The sequence below is a fragment of the Ceratotherium simum genome, chromosome 32 (assembly GCF_057802395.1).
Source record: "Ceratotherium simum simum isolate JZ-2026a chromosome 32, ASM5780239v1, whole genome shotgun sequence".
NCBI classification, from domain to species: Eukaryota; Metazoa; Chordata; class Mammalia; order Perissodactyla; family Rhinocerotidae; genus Ceratotherium; species Ceratotherium simum.
In genome coordinates, this window is record NC_141931.1 from 13,561,873 (window position 1) to 13,582,983 (window position 21,111).

A 21,111-nucleotide genomic window follows, 5' to 3' on the forward strand; every position below is an offset into this window, starting at 1 on the left:
ATAGACAATTCTAAAATAATATTTGGAGACTTGAACACCCCACTTTCAATAATGGATATAATGTCTAGACAGAAGATAAATAAGGAAATATAGGACTTGAACAACACTATAAATCAACTAAACCTAATAGACCAATCAACCCAAAGACAGCAGAATACACATTCTTCTCAAGTGCACATGGAACATTCCCCAAGACAGAATCTATGCTAGAACATAAATCTCAATAAATTTAAAAAGAATTAAATCACTCAAGGTATCTTTCCCAACTATAGTGGAATGAAGCTACAAATCATTAAAAGGAGGAAAATGGGAAAATTGCAAATATTTAAAAATTTTAAATTTAAATTTTAATTTAAAATTAAATTTAAATTAAATAAAAATTTAAATTAAAAATTTTAAAATTTAAAAACAACACAGTCTTAAACAACCAATGAGTCATAGGAAAAATGAGGGTACTAGGAAAGAAATATTTAAAGGGTTCCTTTTGAGATGATGAAAATGTTTTGGAATTACGTAGAGATGATGGTTGTAAAACACTGTGAATGTTCTAAAAGCCACTGAATTGTTCATTTTAAAATGATTTTGTTATGTGAACGTGACTTCAATTTTTAAAATTTTATATATATATATATCTCTCTCTCTCCATCCATCCATCCATCCACCCATCCATAACAGCCAGCATCCAAAAATGTATAATCCACAATGTCTGGAATCCAATCAAAGATTACCATCCATGCAAAGAAGCAGGAAAACACAACTTGTATTGAGAATAATCAATCAAAACCAACCAAGAACTGATATAAATGGTAAAATAAAGAGAAAAAGATGATAAAACAGTTATAACTTCATTCCATATGTTCAAAAAGTTAAGTAGAGACATGGAAGATATAAAAAAGATCCACATTAAACAGTAAACAACTATTTAAACAAAAATAATGATAATTCACTGTAGAGTTTATAACAAAGATAAATCCATGACAACAATTGCATAAAGTGTAAAAAAAGAGAAATGGAACTATATTATTTTGAGGATCTTATCCTATACATGAATAATATCGCTTGATTAGACTGTACTGAGGAAAAAATGTATACTTTAAACCCTAAGACAATGATTAACACAACAAAATATATAGCTAATAACACAACAAAGAAGATAAAATGGAATCATAAAAATCTCAAACCTCTTAAGTCCAAAAAACGAAGACCAAACAACAGATGGACTAAAGGAAATACTAGTACCAAGATGGCAGATTTAAATCTAACCATATCATTAATCACACTAAACGTAAACGAACTAAACACCCCAGTTAAAGTGCACAGATTGTCAGAATGAAGAAAAATAAGTGGTCAGTAAGTGCTTGAAAAGATGCTCAACATCATTAGTCATTAGAGAAATGCAAATCAAAAACAAAATGAGGGGCCAGTCTGGTGGAACAGCAGTTAAGTTTGCACACTCCGCTCCAGTGGCCCAGCGTTCACAGGTTTGGATCCCGGGCGCGGACTGATGCACCGCTTGTCAAGCCATGCTGTGGCGACATCCCATATAAAGTAAAGGAAGATGGGCACAGATGTTAGCCCAGGGCCAATCTTCCTCAGCAAAAAGAGGATTGGTATCAGATGTTAGCTCAGGGCTAATCTTCCCCCCCCCCAAAAAAAAAAAAAAAAAAAAGAATGGCAAATAACCACATGAAAAAGAGCTCAAATTTATTACTCCCTGTGGAACTGCAAATTAAAACCACAAGGATACCACTACACACCTATTAGAATGGCAAAAACTAAAAAAACTGACCATACCAAGTGTTGAAGAAGATGTAGTGTAACCGGAACTCTCATGTGCTGCTGGTGGGAATGTAAAATGTTACAACCACCTTAGAAAATAGTTTGTCAGCTCCTTAAAGAATTTAACACGCACTTATCATTATAAACTAGCCATTTCATGCCTAAATATTTACCCAAGACAAACGAAAGCCTATGGTCATAAAAAGACATGTACTCAATTGTTAACAGTAGCTTAATTTATAATAGCTAAAAACTAGAAACACTCTAACTATCAACAGATAAATGAATAAACTACTATATCCATACAAAGGAGTAACAGCGAACAAAAAGGAATGAAATATTGATATATGTAACACCAAGAATGAATCTCAGTATTTATACTGATGGAAATAAGCCAGATAAAAATAGTGTGGGTATATGGTATATACATATTTGTGTGTCTAGAGACACACACATAAATACACATATAAATTCCATTATATAAAACTCTTGAAAATGCAAATTAAACTATAGAAAGCAGATCAATGGTTACCTGGGACAAAGCTGGGGAGAGGAAGGATTGGTACAGACAGAGTGCAAATGAGTATGAGAAAAGTTTTTGGAGTAATGGATATGTTCATCAACTTGATTGTGTTGCTGTTTTCATGGGTACATATATTAGTCAGAACTTATCAAACTGTCCCTTTAAATATATGCAGTATATTGAATATCAATCATATCCGAACAAAGCTGTTTTAAATTTTTTTAAAAGAACAAATCTTAAAATAGATCTCAATCCAAATTTTAATTTATATTAACGTTAATCATTTATACACAACATTTAAAGGCAGAGATTGAGAGGAGATTAAATATAAACGACTATACTATATGCTGCCTATAAGAGACACATTTTTAACAAACATAAAAACTCTGATCAAAGTTTAAAGCAAATAAAGCAAATGGATGGAAAGTGATAAACCACGCTAACAGTAAGAATACAAAGGCTGGAGTGTGACTATTTTGATATGAGATATACACCACAAGACAAATACTCCATAGATAAAAAGGGACATTTCATAACAACAAAGGGATAATTACATAGAAAGATATAACAATTAGAAAAATGTCTGCACCTAATAATAAAACCTTAAAATACATGAAGCAAAACTTGACAGAACTGAAGGAAGAAACAGACAATGTTCCAATCATAACAGATTTTTAACACACCATTCTCAGCAACTGATAGATGAACAAGACCAAAAAAAATCAGTAAAGAGATAAAAGAGCTCAATGATATCAATCCTTTGATCTAACTGACATTACAGAACACTATATTCAACTGCAGAATACATATTCCTTTTCAAGTGTATACAGTACACTCACCAACACAGACCATATGCTGGACCCTCAAATATGCCTCAGTGATTTTTAAAGGACTAAAATCATCTAGAGTGTAATCACTGACCACAACAAAATTAAATTAGCAACCAACAATAAAAAGGTATCTAGGAAAACCCCTAATATACGGAAAATAAATAATATACTTCCAAAAAACTTATGGGTCAAAGAGGAAATCACAAAATTGGAAAGCTTTTTGATCTGATTGGCAAAAAATATACAACATATCAAATTTTGTGGAATGGAGCAAAAGCAGTGCCAGGAGGGAAACTTACAGCTTTATATGCTTTCACTAGAAAAGAAGATTTAAAATCAAAGACCTAAGGTGCCACCCTGAGAAGTTAAAAAGTAAGAGCTAAATATACACAAAGCAAGTTTAAGGAAGGAAATAATAAAGATAAAAGCAGAAATCAATAAAATAGAAAACAGGCAGCTGTCTTAAAAAACTAACAAAGCCAAATGCTGTTTCCTTTAAAAGGTGAAAAAAACTGACAAGCACTAGGTATACTGGTCAAGGAAAAACCAAAACCAAACAAACAAAAAACCTGAGAACACAAAGCACCAATATCAAGTATAAAAATGGGGTTATCACTACCGACACTACTGATCCAACAAACAGGATAATAAGAAAATACCACAACAAACAGTATTCCAACAAATTCGACAACTCAGACAAAGTAGTCAAATTTCTTGAAAAAGAGAACTCACGAAAATTGAGACAAAAAGAAATAGAAAGAATAGAAATATCTCTATACCCATTTTTCAAAAATTAATTTATCAAAAATCTTCCCAGAAAGGTTTCACTCTAACACCAGGTTTCACTGGTAAATTCTGTCAAACATTCAAATAAAAAATAACACCTTTTCCACAAACTTTTTCATTTTAAAGGACCATCATAGCCCTTGCACAACAAAATCTGATGAAAACACTACAACTTTTAAAGAAATGGAGAATTAAAGTACACAAGAACAATAAGCTGTATGTCAGGAGTCAGATAAATAAATTTAAAGTTTCCTAAGAGTCTCAGAGGATTTAGAAAGAGGGTAAAATATATATTAATATTAAATTTTATCAAGCTAACAGAGGGTAGAATAGAATTATAAAAAGTAATCCAAGAGGAACCTTACACGCCTATTAAAATGTCCAAAATCCAGAACACTGATAACATCAAATGCTGGCAAGGATGAGGAGTAACAGAAACTCTCTCCTTCATTGCTGGTGGGCATGCAAAATGGAACTGCCACTTTGGAAGACACTTTTGTGGTTTATTACAAAATCTAAACATACCCTTACCATGCAATCTAGCTCATGCTCCTTAGTATTCACCCAAAGGAGCTGAAAACTTATGCCCACACAAAAACCTGCACATGAACGTTTACTGCAGCTTTACTCATGATTGCCAAAACTTGGAAGCAACCAACATGTCCTTCCATAGGTGAATGGATAAATAAACTGTGATACATCCAGACAAACAAAAAATCAGCACTAACAATAAATGAGCTGTCAAGCCATAAAAAGACATGGAGGAAACTTAAAAGTATATTACCGGGGCCGGCCCGGTGGCATAGCGGTTAAGTGCACGTGCTCTGCTGCAGCAGCCCAGGGTTCACAGGTTTGGATCCCGGGCACACACCAACGCACCACTTGTCAAGCCATGCTGTGGCGGCGTCCCATATAAAGTAGAGGAGGATGGGCATGGATGTTAGCCCAGGGCCAATCTTCCTCAGCAAAAAATAAATAAATAAATAAATAAAGGAGGATTAGCAACAGATGTTAGCTCAGGGTTAATCTTCCTCTCACACACACACACAAAAAAAGTATATTACTAAGTAAAGAAAAGGCTATATACTGTATGATTACAACTATATAACGTCTAGAAAGTGAAAAACTATAAAAACTGTAAAAAGATCAGTGGTTGTCAGGGATGGGGGAGGGAGGGATGAACAGTCACAATGAGAAATATTAACATATCCTCCTCAGTAAATGATAGCACAAGTATTCAACAAATCAGCAAGGATATATAAGATGTTAACAAAGCCAAATATCAAATCAGACCATATGAATATATATAAAATACTACACTCCAAGACTACAAAATTTTTTTAAAGCACATATAGAACTTCTTTAAAAACTGACCATATCCTAGACGTAAATCAAGTTCATAACACATCTCTTAAGACTGAAATCAAAGAGTGTGTTTTCCGACAACGATGGAATTAAACTAGAAGTCAATAATAAAAAGATAAAAATCCTCATGTATTTGGAAATCAAGAAACAAACTTCTTAATTATCAATGGATCATAGTAGTAATTAGAAAGGAAATTACATGAGAGTTTTCACTTCATTATAATGAAAATATCTGGGGGCTGGCCTGATGGCATAGTGGTTAACTTTACACACTGCTTCAGCGGCCCAGGGTTCGCGGGTTCAGATTGCCGGCCTGGACCTACACACTGCTCATCAGGCCATGCTGTGGCAGTATCCCACGTACAAAACAGAGGAAGATTGGCACAGATGTTAGCTCAGCGACAATCTTCCTCACAAAACTAAACTAAGTTACAGGATAAGCTAAATTTCTCCCTAGAAATATACAGTTTTAAAAGCATATATTAGGAAGACTGCAAATTAATGAGCTAAATGAATTTCCACCTTAAAATTTTAGAAAATACCTAAATAACCCGCCTCCCAAAAGTAGAAGAAAACAAAAATATTTGCAAATATAAGCAGCAATAACGCCAAATGGGTAAATCCACTGCTGGACTAACAGGAAAAAAGAGCACAAATAACCAAGGTCATTTTAAACTCTGGTACTTAATAGATAAAGAAAATAATGAAGAACTTTTTGCCAATAAATTTTAAAATTCAGATGAAATGGATGAATTTCCCAAAATTACAACTTACCAAAAACTAACCACAAAAAAACCAGAAATTTTAAATAGTCTTTTAATCACTTAAGAAAATAAATGCATAATTATGATTTTTTGAAAACTCCAGACAAAAACAGGTTTACCAGAGAATCCTACCAAAACACTTAAGGTCAAAATAATGTCAACCTTACACAAATGCTTCCAGAAAACACAAAATGAGAGAATACTTCCTAGCTTGTAATGACATCTGCATAACATTGAAATCAAAATCTGACAAGGCCGTATTAAGAAAGGAAAATTACACCCTAATCTCCCTTATAAACATAGATGCCAAAATCCTATAGAAAACAGCCAACTGAATCTCACAATAAGTTTACTTGGGAAAACAAGGTAGATTTAACATTTAAAAATGAATCAATTTAATTCCTAACAGAATAAGGGAGAACAATTATATGATCATCTCAACAGAGACAGAAAAGTATCTCCACTCCTGACTTTAAAAGCAACAAACTCTTATCAAGGTAGGACTAGAAGATAATTTCCTTAATCTGTTAAATTATAGTTACCCAAAAAATATAAGCAACCAAAAGCAAACAAAAAACCGAAACAAACAAAAACTATAGCTATCAATATCATTAATGGTGAAATGCTCAACTTAATACCTTTGAAGTAGAGAATTAAGAATGCCCGCTATCACTTTTATTTAATGTTGTGCTGTTAAGTCCTGGCCAATGTAGTAAGGCAAAAAAAATAAGGGCATACAGATTTATTTTTACTGTGATTTTTTTAAAAGCATATAACATAAAATTCACTACCCTAACCATCTTTCAGTGTACAGTGCAGTAGAGTTAAGTATATCCACATTGTTGTGAAACAGCTCTCCACAACCTTTTCTCTTGCAAATCTGAAACTCTATAGCCAGTGAACAATCACTCCCTTTTTGCCTCTCCTCTCAAGCCCTGGTAACCACCCTTATACTTTCTGTCTCTGTGAATTTGACTATCCTAAGTATCTCATATGAGCGGAATCATACAGTATTTGTCCTCTTGTGACTGACTTACTTCACTTAACATAATGTCCTCAAGGGTCAACCATGTTGTGGCATATTTCAGAATTTCCTTCCTTTTTAAGGCTGAATTAATATTCCATTGTACATATATTTCACATTTTGCTTACCCATTCATCCACCGATAGACATCTGGGTTGCTTACACTTCTTGACTATTGTGAATAGTGCTGCTATGAGCATGGGAGTGCAAATACTTCTTGGAGATCCTGCTTTCAATTCTTTTTGATATACACCCAGAAGTAGAATCTAGTAGTTCTTTTTTAATTTTTTCAGGAAGCTCCATACTGTTTTCCATAACGGTTACACCATTTTACAATCCTACCAACAGTGCACAAGGGTTCCAATTTCTCCACAGCCTCACCAACACATTATTTTCTGGGTGTTTTCATTTTACAGTAGCCATTCTATAACGAGTGTGCAGTGATCTCATTGTGGACTTGATTTGCACTTCAGTGATGATTAGTGACGTTGAACATCTATCTTTATGCTTCTTGGCCATCTGTATATCATCTTTGGAGAAATGTCTATTCATGTTCTTTGCCCATTTTTAAATCGGGTTATTTGATATTTTTATTGTTGAGTTTATATATTCTGAATATTAACCCCTTATCAGATAAATTATTTGCAAATATTTTCTCCCACTTCATTATCTTTTCAATCTGTTGACTGGGTCCTCTGATGTACAAGTTTGTAAGTTTGGTGTGGTCTCACTTGTCTATTTTTGCCTTGTTTGTCTGTTTGTTTGCCTGTGTGTTTAGTCTCATACCTGAGAAATCATTGCCAAGTCAAAGTTATGAAGCTTTTCCCCTATGTTTTCTTCTAGAAATTTTATAGTTTTGGGTCTTACATGCCTAATTCTTTATTCTATTTTGAGTTCATTTTTGTATATGGTATAAGATAAGGGTTCAACTTCATTTTTAGCACGTGGATATCTAATTTTGCCAACACCATTTGTTGAAGAGACTGTCCTTTCCTCATTGAGTGGTCTTGGCATTCTTGTCAAAGATCATTTGACCATTGGGCTTTCTATTCTATTCCATTGGTCTATCTGTCTTTATGCCAGTACCACACTTGTTTTGATTACGGTGGCTTTGCAATATGATTTAAAATCTGGAAGTGAGAGTCCTCCAACTTTGTCATTCATTTTCAAAATTGGTTTAGCTATTTGGGGTCCCTTGAGATTCCATATGAATTTTAGAATAAATTTTTCCATTTGTGCAAAAAATGCTATCCAGATTTTGATAGGGATTGCGTTCAATCTGCAGAACACTTTTGAGTACTATGGACACAGGATATCTTTCCATTTATTTGTGTCTTCTTTAATTTCCTTCAGCAAGATTTTGTCATTTTCAGTGTACACGTCTTTCCCTCCTTGATTAGGTTTTTTCCTAAGTATTTTATTATTTTTGATGCCTTTGTAAAATGAATTACCTTCTTAATTTCCTTTTTGAATTATTCATTGTTACTGTATAAAAACACAACTAATTTTTACACATTGATTTTGTATCCTGCAACTTTGCTGAATTTGTGTTCTACTGCTAACAGAATTTTTGTGGAATCTTGAGGGTTGTCTACATGTACGATCATGTCATCTGCAAACAGAGATAATTTTACTTTTTTTCCAAATGGGATGCCATCTACTTCTTTTTCTTGCCTAATTACTCTAGCTATACTCCAATACTCCAATACTATGGTGAATCGAAGTGAGGAGAGCAAACATCCTTGCCTTGTTCCCTATCTTAGAGGAAAAGTTGGTCTTTCACTATTGAGTTATGGTATTAGCTGTAGGCTTTTCATATATGGCTTTGTTGAGGTAGTTTCCTTTTATTCCTAGTTTTTTAAGTGTATTTATCATGAAACAGTGTTGAATTTTGTCAAATGTTTTTTCTGCATCAATGAACATGATCACATGGGTTTTATCCTTCATTCTGTTAACATGGTGTCACATTGGTTGACTTTCGTATGTTGATCCATTCTTACATCCCAGGAATAAATCCCACTTGGTCATTGTATATGATTGTTTTAATGTGCTGTTGAATTCAGTTCACCAGTATTTTGTTGAGGATTTTTACATCAATATTTATCAGGGATATTCATCTGTAGTTTTCTTTTCTTCCTGTAATATATTTTTCTGGCTTTTGGTATGAGAGTAATGCTGGCCCTACAAAATGAGCTTGGAAGTGTTCCCTCCTCATCAATTTTTGGAAAAGTTTCCAGAGGATCAATTCTCCGATGAAGACATTTGATCCTGGACTTTTCTTGGTTGCGAGCTTTTTGAATACTGATTCAACCTCCTTACTAGTTACTGGTCGTTCAGATTTTCTATTTCTTCATGACACACTCTTGGTAGGTTGAGCGTTTGTACGAATTTATCCATTTCTTCCAAGTTATTCGTCATTAAATAAATTGTTCATGGTATTCTCTAATAATCCTTTTTATCTCTGTGGCATCAGTTGTAATGTTCCTCTTTTCCTTTTCCAATTTTAATCATTTGAGTCCTTTTTTTTCCTTAGCTAATCAAGCTAACTGTCAATTTTGTTGATTTTTTCAAAAAACCAACTCAATTTCATTAATCTTTGTCTATTGTTTTCCTATTCTCTATTTCATTTATCTCTGCTCTAATCTTTATTATTTCCTTCCTTCTGCTTACTTTGTGTTTAATTTTTCTTTTTCTATTTTCTTAAGGTGTTAAGTTAGGTTGTTTGATATCTTCATGTCATATCCAAGAAAAGGGTAAAAGGTACAAAAAAGGGAAGAAACATTACAGGACTAATTATGGAAGGGTTGGCAGGGGAAGGTTCACATAGTTCTGCAGATTACTGGAAAGACAGAGCTGCCATTAATTCAAATAGGCAGGGCAAGAATAGTAGAATGAGAAGGTGTGGAGTTCAGATGTCCATGTTAAGTTTAAGGTACCTAGCACACAAAAAGATGATGCATAAGCAACTAGATATAAATGTGTCCAGAGTTGTGAAGACAAGGAAAGGTTGGAGATATAAATTTGGGAGCTATCAAGGTATACCACACATGTTACTTAAAGCCATGATACTCACTAAGTTCATTCTGGAAATAAGTGTACAAGGCCTACACTCTGGAGCACTCCAATATTTAGAGGTCGTCTGCAAGAGGAGAATCCAGTATAATAGAGAAGGGACAGTCAATAAGGCTATAGGAAAAAAAGAGTGGTGTCCCAGCAGCAAAATGATAGGTGTTCAAGAAAGAAAGAATGATCAACTGTGTCAACTACTGCTAAAAGATCAAGTAACATGAGAATTGAGAGCTGGTTCAGCCATGTAGAGGTCACTGAGTAATTTAACAAGAACTAGTTTTGGTGGCATGGTGGGGAAAACCCTGACTGGAGTAAACTCAAGTGTGAAAGAGATGAATATATAAGGAATGAAATAAAACTGTCATTTATAGATATTATCATTGTCTACATAGAAAATCCAAAAGAATTTATGGACAAAATATTAGAAATAATAGAAGCATTTGTCAAGGTGACTTGATTGAAGATCAAAAGACAAAAATTAACAGAACTTCTAAACACCAAGAATAATCTATTAAAAATACAAAAAAAATTATAAAGTATCTAGGAATAAGTATTAAAAAATATGAAAGAACTCTACATAGGTAATTATAAAACTTTTCCTCAAGACCACCAAAGAAAACACAAATAAATGGAGAAATATCTCATAGCCATGGAGGAGATGGCTTAATAATGTAAAAAAAGTCAATTATCCAAAAATTAGTCTAAAAATTTAATGTAATTCCAATTTCAACAGCGTTTGTATAGAATACAATCAGTTCTATTTCATGTTTCTTTTCATTTTATTTTTAACTAAAACTTTAATATAGAGCTTACTATGTATAGGCCTTGTTCTACAACTTCATAAATATTAACTCATTTAACTCTCATAATAGCCCAATATAGTATATACTATTATTAAACCCATTTTATAGATGAGAAAACTGAAGCAGAAAATTATGATTCTAAAATTTATATCTAAGAACAATGTTCCAAGAATACTCACATCCTGTCTGAAAAACAACAAAGGAGCTCTTATGCTCCCAGACATAGAATATTACTATAAAACTAACTTTCAACACAGCAGCCAACAGAGATCATATTAAAACCTTAGTTTCATGAAGTCACCCCTCTGCTCAAAACATCCCAATGGTTTAGCAACTCATTCTTTGTAAACACTGTTATTATAATGATTTCTCGAATCCTATAGGAGCTGTGCCCATCCATCTTCCAATTTGTCAATCTCAGGTCTCTCTTCAAATATTATCTCTTCAGTAGAGTCTTCGCCAATCACTCTACTTAAAATCTCACATAACACACTCCAGAGTTCGGTATGTATCCTCTTCTTTCTTTTTTCTCCGTAATACGTGACATACTATATATTTTACTTACTTCTCTCATTTATCGTCCATCTTTCCTCACCATAATGTAAGCCCTGTAAGGGCATGGATTTTTGGTCTGTTTTGTTCACTGCTGTATCTAGAACACTGCCTGCACATAGGAGGCACACAACAAATGTATTGTTGAAAGAATGTCAATTTTCCCTAAGCTAATCTATAAATTTAAGACAATCATAAAAATACCAAAGAGATGTTTAAAAATCAAATAGCCTGATAATATCATCATGTGGATTTGGATTTTATCGTCGATATTTGGATAATATCGTCATGTGGATTTTTTGTACCCTCTGACTTGATGTGATGAGAAGAGGACTTTATCTCTAAGGTATTCTTTCCAAAAACCCATAAACCCAATCTAATAATGAGAAAACTATCAGACAAACCCAGATTGAGAGACATTCAACAGGTACCTGGCCAGTATTCCTCAAGACTGTCAAGGTCATGAAAAACAAGAAAAGACTGAGAAACTTACAGACCAGAGTAGACCGGGAGACATGGCAAGTAAATGAAAAAGACATTAATAAAAAAACTGGTGAAATCCAAAAAAATTTTTAAAAAGTGTAGCATTCAGTTAATAGTAATGTACCAGCATCAGTTTCTTAATTTTATCAGATATACTACACTACTAATGTAAAAAGTTAATAATGGGATAAACTGGGTAAAAGGGTACACAGGAACTCTCTGTACCATCTTTGCAACTTTTCTGTACATCTACAATTATTCCAAAACAAAAAGTTAAACAAACTGATTTAAAAGTTTCTTAAGGGGCCGGCCCGCTGGTGTAGCAGTTAAGTTCACGCGCTCCACTTCGGTGGCCCGGGGTTTGCCAGTTCAGATCCTGGGCGTGGACCTACTCACCGCTCATCAAGCCATGCTGAGGCGGTGTCCCATACAGAAGAACTATAACTTTACAACTATGATACACAACTATGTACTGGGGTTTTGAGGAGAAATAAGAAAAAAAAGGAAGATTGGCAACAGATGTTAGTGCAGGGCCAATCTTCCTCAAAAAATAAATAAAAAATAAAAGTTTCTTAAAGAAAAATTACATAATCAAGTAGAACCAAGAATACATACCACTAGTACTCAAAAGAAATTAAAAAAAAAAAAAAGAGGACAAGGGGAGAGGGGAAAAGGAGAGGAGAAAGATAATAACGAAGGATATGATATCATAAAACTAAAATAATGAAACGTGTAGTACTGGCCCATGAAAAGACACATCACTAAATAGAATATAAAGTCTAGAAATAAAGCAAAATCACATGTGAATTTAGTGTACCATCATTTGAATCAACTCAGGAAAATGGATTATTCCAAATAGGTATTTGGAACAAATGGACAGTCATCTAGAAAAAAAATAAATAGCTCCATACCTCATCCCTTACGCTAAAATAAATTCTGGATGGATCAATAATCTAAATTTTTTAAAAGCCATCTACTGGAGGAAACCTAGGAAAATTTTCAAATAATCCTGGTGTACAAATAGCCCTTCTAAGTATGCTGCAAACTGAGGAAATTACTTAAAAAATTAACAAATATGATTGTATAAAAATTAATTTCTGTATAGCCCAAAGCAAAAATCAAAACACAACCAACCATCTGGCAGGAAATAAATCTGCAATTCACACCACTGACAAAGGACTAATTTCCCTAATACAACAAGAGCTCTTACACATCAATCCAAGAACGTGCCATGAGGAATGTACCAAGCAGAAAATAAGGTAAGAATATGAATGAATATGAATACTTCACATAAAGGAAATACACATAGCTTTTCAACATATGAAAAGTTACTCAACTTCTCTAATAAGAGAAATGCAAATTAAAGCTATATTGACATAATTTTTACCTACCAGCTTAGCAAATATAAAAAGATCCTTAATACTGATGGATGCAAAGGGTTAAGGGCTGAGACTCTGAATCCCTCCTTCAGGCTCTTGAGGAAAATATCTGATAGTTTAACTTCTTGCAACATCAACCATGAAGATAGATGAGGGTCCTGCAGGGTCTTATACTCATAATAACTTATCCAAGAAGGCTCTTTAGCCTGCTGTACTTGGTTGTCAGGAGTGTACATTGTATGACTTATAATTTATAGTCTACATTTACATTAAAATAGAAGAGCTGGCCACTTACAAATACAACAGCTATATGGCGCATAGGCATTTTTAAGCTGCGGGTCCCCAAACCTGACAGCTCCCCTGTGCTAATGTGACCTGCACTCACATGAGCTTCTTGTCAACCTTACAACCAAAACACTGGAGACACTGAAACCTGCATCAGAGTTTGGAGGTTTCTGTAATATTTCAACTGCGTATGCTTTTCCTTTATAACTATATTTGGTGTTGGATAAGTTAATCGTGACTTGTGAGTTTGACTGATAATCCAAAACTAAAACCCACTCAGGTGGTCATGCAACTGTGTTGAGGAAAGTATGATTAAAAAACAGACTCTTCAAGGGGGCCGGCCTGGTGGCATAGTGGTTAAGTTCGCACGCTGCGCTTCGGCAGCCCAGGGTTCGCCGGTTCGGATCCTGGGCATGGACCTACTCACTGCTCATCAAGCCATGCTGAGGCGGTGTCCCATATAGAGGAGCTACAACTCTACAACTATGATACACAACTATACACTGGGGCTTTGAGGAGAAAAAAGAAGAGGAAGATTGGCAACAGATGTTAGCACACGGCCAATCCTCCTCAAAAAAAAAAAACAGGCTCTTCTCATGCATTGTACATAAAATGTGAATTAGTACAATCTCAATAGAAGGAAATTTGTCAGAATCCACTGAAATTACAGATGCCCATAGCCTCTGACCCAGCAATTCCACTTTTAGGAATTTTTGCCTCTGGATAATCACCCACGTACCTATGATTACATTGTACATAGTTATTCACTGCAGTACTCTTTGTTTAAAAAAATAAATAAGACTGATAATAACTAAATGTCCATCAATAAGAGAATGGTTAAATAAATTATGGTTCATTTATACAATTCAATGTCATGCAGAGGTATCAGAGAAGGAGAGAGCTCTTCATTACTTATGAAGATGATCTCCAAATATATTATTAAACGAAGAAGCAATTCATAAAACACTATATCCCATGTTTGTTTAAAAAAAAAAAAGTGTTTATGTATGCAGAAAATAACTCTGGATTGATAGCAAGAATGTGGCAGCCTCCCAGGAAGGTAACTACATGGCAAGGAGGTAGGAAAGGTAAGAGCTAAAAGCTCCTATTATATGCAATTTCCTACTGACATATATGTTATTCAGCTATCTCACCATCATCTTAAATTCAACACATGAAAAGTGCATCTCAACATTCTTTATTCCCAAAACAACTCTCCATCCAACATTCTCTAACTCAGCTTAAGACCATATACATTGAGCTGTCCACACAGATTTCTGAGCAACTCCCCTCCCTCATCTCAGCCCACAACCATTAAGTCACATAATACTACTGTAGATATCTAGGATTTAAGCATGTTCAGTATCCATTCCCTCTTCTCACTAGAACACCACCCTTGAAGAGACTCTATCAGTTTCTGGTTCTAGTCACTCCAAAATGCTAGCTGCTCAAATTTTCCTTTAAGTTTGTGAGTTATGTCACATCGTTCCATATATTTCTTTTTGCTTAAGTTATCCAGAATCTGTTTCTGTTACTGGCAACCAAATAATATACCTGCATTTTGAAAACTGGCAAATAAAGGTTAAGAATGAAGCATTTGGAGCGATGGTAGCTCCAAGGACCTGTGCTGTCACAGAAACATTGGAAAATGGAGTGAAAACGTCAGAATCAACTTTGTCAGAATTCTGGAAAATAGTCAAAAGTTTACACCAACCAAATAAAACACTCAATAAAGAAAGAGGAAACTTATAAACAGTAAGAGTTTTGTGTCATTTTTATTTGCCCTTGCTCCACCCCTCCTTGCCTTGACAATGGTCTTGAAGACAGCATCCCATGTTCCTAGTCAAACTAGGAACTAGTTCCTAGTTGAACTCTGGTCCCTGGTTCCAGAAAAGGTAGAGCAGAACTTGTTCTCAAAAAATTGTGTTCTTAAGTTTTGACCTAACTGGGGGAGAAGGGGAGAGAGAGAACCTGAAGCAATGACTCAAGGCATTTGCCTTTGTTTCCCCTAATTTGGATCTTTCTCAGGGTGTTATAACTTTAAGAGGTTAAGTGTAATCCCCAGGATAACTACTAAAAGAAATATATAGAAAATGAAAAAAGAATCAAAACCTGTTACAAGGGACAAAGAAGAACATTATATATTGAAAAACGGGTCAAAACATCAAGAAGATATAACAATTATAAACATATATACACCAAACATCAGAGCTCCAAAATACATGAAGCAAAAACTAACAGAATTGAAGGGAGAATAGATAATTCTTCAGTAAGAAAGTTAGAAACTTCAATACCCAAGTTTCAATAATGGCTAGAATTTAGAAAATCAGTAAGAAAATAGAGAAATTGAATAACACTACAAACTGTCTAGGCGTAACAGACATATACTGCACTAAAAACAGCAAAATACACATTCTTCTCAAATACACATGAACATTCTCCAAGACAGAGCATAGGTTAGGCCACAAAACAAGTGTCAATAAATTTTAAAAGAGCTGAACTCAGATCTTATCCAGCACCACAATGGAATGAAAACAGAAATCAACAACAGAAGGAAAACTGGAAAATTCACAAATACATGAAAATTAAACATTACAGTCTTAAATAACCAATGAGTCAAAGAAGAAATCACAATGGAAACTGGAAAAAACTTTAAGACAAATAAAAAAAAAAAAAAAAACCCACAACATACCAAATTTCATGTGATACATAGAGAGCAGCATCCAGAGGTAAATTCATTCCTGTAAACATCTATGTTGAAAAAGAAGAAAGATGCTGGGGTGGGGTGGGGTAGAGTAGACAGATAAGGGGATGATAGTTTAAAAATACAGGGTTTCTTTTTGAAATGACAAAAATGTTCTAAAACTGACTGTGGCGGTTGCACATATCTGTAAATATGGAGAAAACATAAATTATACACTTTAAATGAGTGAAATATATCGTATATAAACTATATCCCGATAAAGCTGTTTTAAAAAAAATGAAGAACATCTCAAATCAATAAAATAACTATATACCTACCTTAAGGAGCTAAAAAAAATGAGCAAACTAAACCCAAAGCCAGCAGAAGGAAGGAAAGATTAAAGATTAGAGTGGAGATAAAATAGAGAATAAAAACACAATAGGGACAATCAACAAAACCAAAAGTTCTTTGAAAAGATCAACAAAACTGATGAACTTTTAGACTGACTAAGAAAATCAAGACAAGACTCAAATTACTAAAATCAGAAACGAAAGTGGGGACATTACCACTGACCTTACAAGAATAAAAAGAATTGTAAGAGAATACTATGAACAACTGTACACCAACAAATTAGATAACCTATATGAAATGGACAAATTCCTAGAAACACACAAAACTAACAAAACTGACTCAAAAAGAGAAAATCTGAACAGAACTATAACAAGAGATTGAATACAATCAGTAAAGAAAAACCTCCCAACAAAGAAAAGCCTGGACCAGACGCCTTCACAAGTGAATTCTACCAAACATTTAAAGAAGCATTAGGGCCGGCCCCGTGGCTTGGCGGTTAAGTGCGCGCGCTGTGCTGCCGGTGGCCCGGGTTCGGATCCCGGGTGCGCACCGACGCACCGCTCCTCTGGCCATGCTGAGGCTGCGTCCCACATACAGCAACTAGAAGGATGTGCAGCTATGACAGACAACTATCTGCTGGGGCTTTGGGGGAAAAATAAATAAATAAAATCTTAAAAAAAAATAAAATAAAATAAAGAAGCATTAATACAAATCCTTCTCAAACTCTCTCAAAAAGTGAGTTAGGAACACTTCCTAACTCATTCTATGAGGCCAACATATTATCAAATGCCCTCAAAGCCAGACAAAACATAAGAAAACAAAATTACAGACCAATATCCCTTACAAATATAAATGTAAAAATTCTCAACAAAACACTAGTGTTATTAGTGTCCTAGAGCAATCATTAAAAAATTACAACAAATTTGGTAGCTTAACAAAACAGAAATTTATTCTTTCACAGTTCTAGAGGCCAGAAGTCTGAAATCAACATGCTTCTCTCCTAACTTCTGGTGGTTCTGGCAATCCTTGGCATTTCTTGGTTTATAGCTACATAACTCCAATCTCTACCTTAGTCTTCACATGGATCTTCACATGGCCATCTCCCCTGTCTCTGTGTCTTCTCCTATTGTCTTCTACAAGCTCATCTGTCATTGGATTTAGTGTCTACACTAGGCCAAAATGATCTCATTTGAGATCTTTACCTTAATTACATCTGCAAAGACCCTAATTCCAAATATGGTCATATTCTGAGGTTCTGGACAGATGAATCTTTTGCAGGACAACATTCAACCCACTACAACTACCAAACCAAATACAGCAGCCTATTAAAAGGATTATATACCATGATCAAAAGGGATTTATGTCAGGAATGCAAAGGGAGTTCAACATAAGAAAATCAATCAATGTAATACATCACATTAATAGAACAAAGGACAAAAACCACACGATCATCCAATAGATAGAGAAAAAGCATTTGACAAAATTCAACACCTTTTCATAATAAAAACACTCAACAAAATAGGAAGAAAAGGGAACTTCCTTAACATTATAAAGGGCACTGATAAAGGGCATATGATAAAAACAAACTAGCAACATCTAACTCGATGAAAGACTAAAAGTTTTCCCCCTACGATCAGACAGAAGACAAGGATGTCCACTATTGCCACTTCTATTCAAACTTGTACTAGAAATTCTAGCTAAAGCAATTAGGCAAGAAAAATAAATAGAAGGCATCCAAATTGGAAAGGAAGAAGTAAAACTATTATTGTTCACAAATGACATAATCTTACACATAGAAAATCCTAAAGTACACACAAAAAATTATTAGAATAAACAAATTCTGCCAAGTTGCAAGGTACAAGATCAACACACAGGGGCCGGCCCGGTGGCATAGCGGTTAAGTTGGCGCGCTCCGTTTTGGCGGCCCGGGGTTTGCCAGTTCGGATTCTGGGCACAGACTTGTTCATCACTCATCAAGCCATGATGAGGTGGAGTCCCACATAGAGCAACTAGAATGATTTACAACTATCTACTGGGGCTTTGGGGAGGGGAAAAAAAGGAAAAAAGGAAGAAGATTGGCAACAGACGTTAGTTTAGAGCCAATCTTCCTAAAAAAAAGATCAACACACAGAATCAGTTGGATTTCTATACATTAACAATGAACAATCCAAACAGAAAATTAAAAAAACAATCCATTTGCATCCAAGAGAATAAAATATCCAGGTGAAATTTAACCAAGGAGATGAAAGACTTCTACACTTAAAACTACAAAACAGTGCCTGAAAGAAATTAGAGACATAAATAAATGGAAAGACATCCTGTGTTCATACAATGGAAAACTTAATGTTGTTAAGACAGCAATACTACCCAAAGCAATCTACAGATTCAATGCAACCCCTTATCAAAATTTCACTGGCCTTTTTTGCAGTCCTCTAATTCACATGGAATTGCAATAGAAGCTAAATAGCCAAAGCAATATTGAAAAAGAAGAATAAAATTGGAACACACACACTTCTCGGTTTCAAATTTATTTCCAAAACTATAATCATCAAAACAGTGTACACTGGCATAAGAATAGACATAAAGACCAATGGCATAGAATAGAATCCAGGAATAAACCCATGCATCTATGCGCAACTGATTTTCAACAAGGGTACCAAGATCATTCAATGGGGAAAGAATAGTCTCTTCAACAAATGGTGCTGGGACATCTGGATATCCACATGCAAAAAAATGAAGCTGGACCCCTAACTCACATCATATGCAAAAATTAACTCAAAATGGATCAACAATCTAAAAAGAGCTAAAAACATAAAACTCTTAGAAGAAAAAATGGGTATAAAGCTTTATGACATTAGATAACAATGGATTCTTAGATATGACACCAAACACACCACCAACAAAAGAAAAATTAGATAAATTGGACCTCATCAAATTAAAAACTACTGTGAATCAAAGGACATTATCAAGAAAATGAAAAGACAACCTATAGAGTGGGAGAAAAGATTTGCAAGTCATATATCTGATAGGTGTCTAGTATTGAGAAGACAGAAAGAACCCTGACAGCTCAACAACAAAAAGACAAACAACCCAATTACAAAACGAACAAAGAATATGAATAGACATTTCTCCAAAAAAAGATTTACAAATGCCCAACAAGCACATGAAAAAATACTCAAGATCATTCATCATTAGGGAAATGTAAATCAAAACCACAATGAGGTACCACTTCATACCTCCTAGGATAGCTATAATCAAAAAATTCAGAAAAATATTAAGTGTTGGTGAGAATGAGAAGGAACTGGATCCCTCATACACTGCTTGTGGGAACGTAAAATGGGAACATAAAAACGGTTCAGCAACTGTAGAAAACAATTTGATGGTTCCTCAAAAAGTTAAACACAGAATCACAATATGGCCCATCAATGCTACTCCTAGTATATACCCCAAAAAATTGAAAAGAGGGACTAAAACAGATTCTTGTACACCAGTGTTGATAGCAGCACTATGCACAATAGCCAAAAGGTAGAAACCACCAAAATGTCCTTCAACAAATGAAAGGATAAACGAAACACGGTGCATATACACACACACACACACACACACACACACACACACACACACAAACACAATAGAATATTTTTCAGCCATAAAGAGGAATGAAGTACTAATACAGACTGCAACACTGATGAACCTGAAAAACATTACGCTACGTGAAAGAAGCCACACTCTGTATGATTATAGTTATGTATAATATCCAGAATAGGTAAATCTATAGAGACAAAAAGCAGACTGATAGTTGCCAGGGACTGGCGGAGGAAGAGTGGAATGTGGAGTTTCTGCTTAAGAAAGGGTGTTTTCTTTTAGGGTGATAAAATGTTCTGGAAATTGACAGAGGTTGTAGTTACACAACATCATGAAAGTATTAAATGCCACTGAATTATATACCTTAAGATGGCTAATTTTATGCTATATGAATTTTACCTCAATTTTAAGAAAAAAGAATAAATACATTTATCCTGTCCTTCCTTCACACACTGCACTTCAGGGTAACAAAACAGCTGATGAGAAAAAAATTCCTTCTAAAAAATTACAGAAGTAATCCTGCTAATATAAAGTAATGATAGATTATGACAATTTATTCAACCTCTATTTAATAAAATAATGGATCTAGATACTGGTTGACAACTACTAACATCACACACGCATAAATAACCAAATATCATATGCCTCCTGAAGGAAGTATACAACACCACGAAGTATTCTTGCCTGATCCCACAATAAACTGAACATGATCAACCTTCTGAATACATCTAACTACTAATGTATGGAAAATACATGGAACAAAGTAACATGTTAAAACACACACACACACACATATATACCACCTAATAAGATGCTATCAACAAATCTACTGTGGGAAGGAAACTCTACA

At 34.5% G+C, this 21,111-nt stretch overlaps 1 protein-coding gene across 14 annotated transcripts in view; it reads right to left on the reverse strand.

The window, feature by feature from the left end:
- The window catches only part of MLLT10 (MLLT10 histone lysine methyltransferase DOT1L cofactor), a 271,785-nt gene that overhangs the window by 180,864 nt on the left and 69,810 nt on the right, over positions 1–21,111 (reverse strand). Inside the window, exon 1 of one of the 14 annotated variants that reach the window (XM_087420758.1) lies at positions 16,335–16,396. The exons of the other annotated variants lie outside the window; for them this stretch is intronic. Coding sequence (XP_087276884.1) covers positions 16,335–16,365 — 31 coding nt within the window. The 5' untranslated portion in view covers positions 16,366–16,396. Of the gene's footprint in view, positions 1–16,334; positions 16,397–21,111 lie in introns of those variants that run through there. 14 annotated transcript variants of the gene reach the window in all.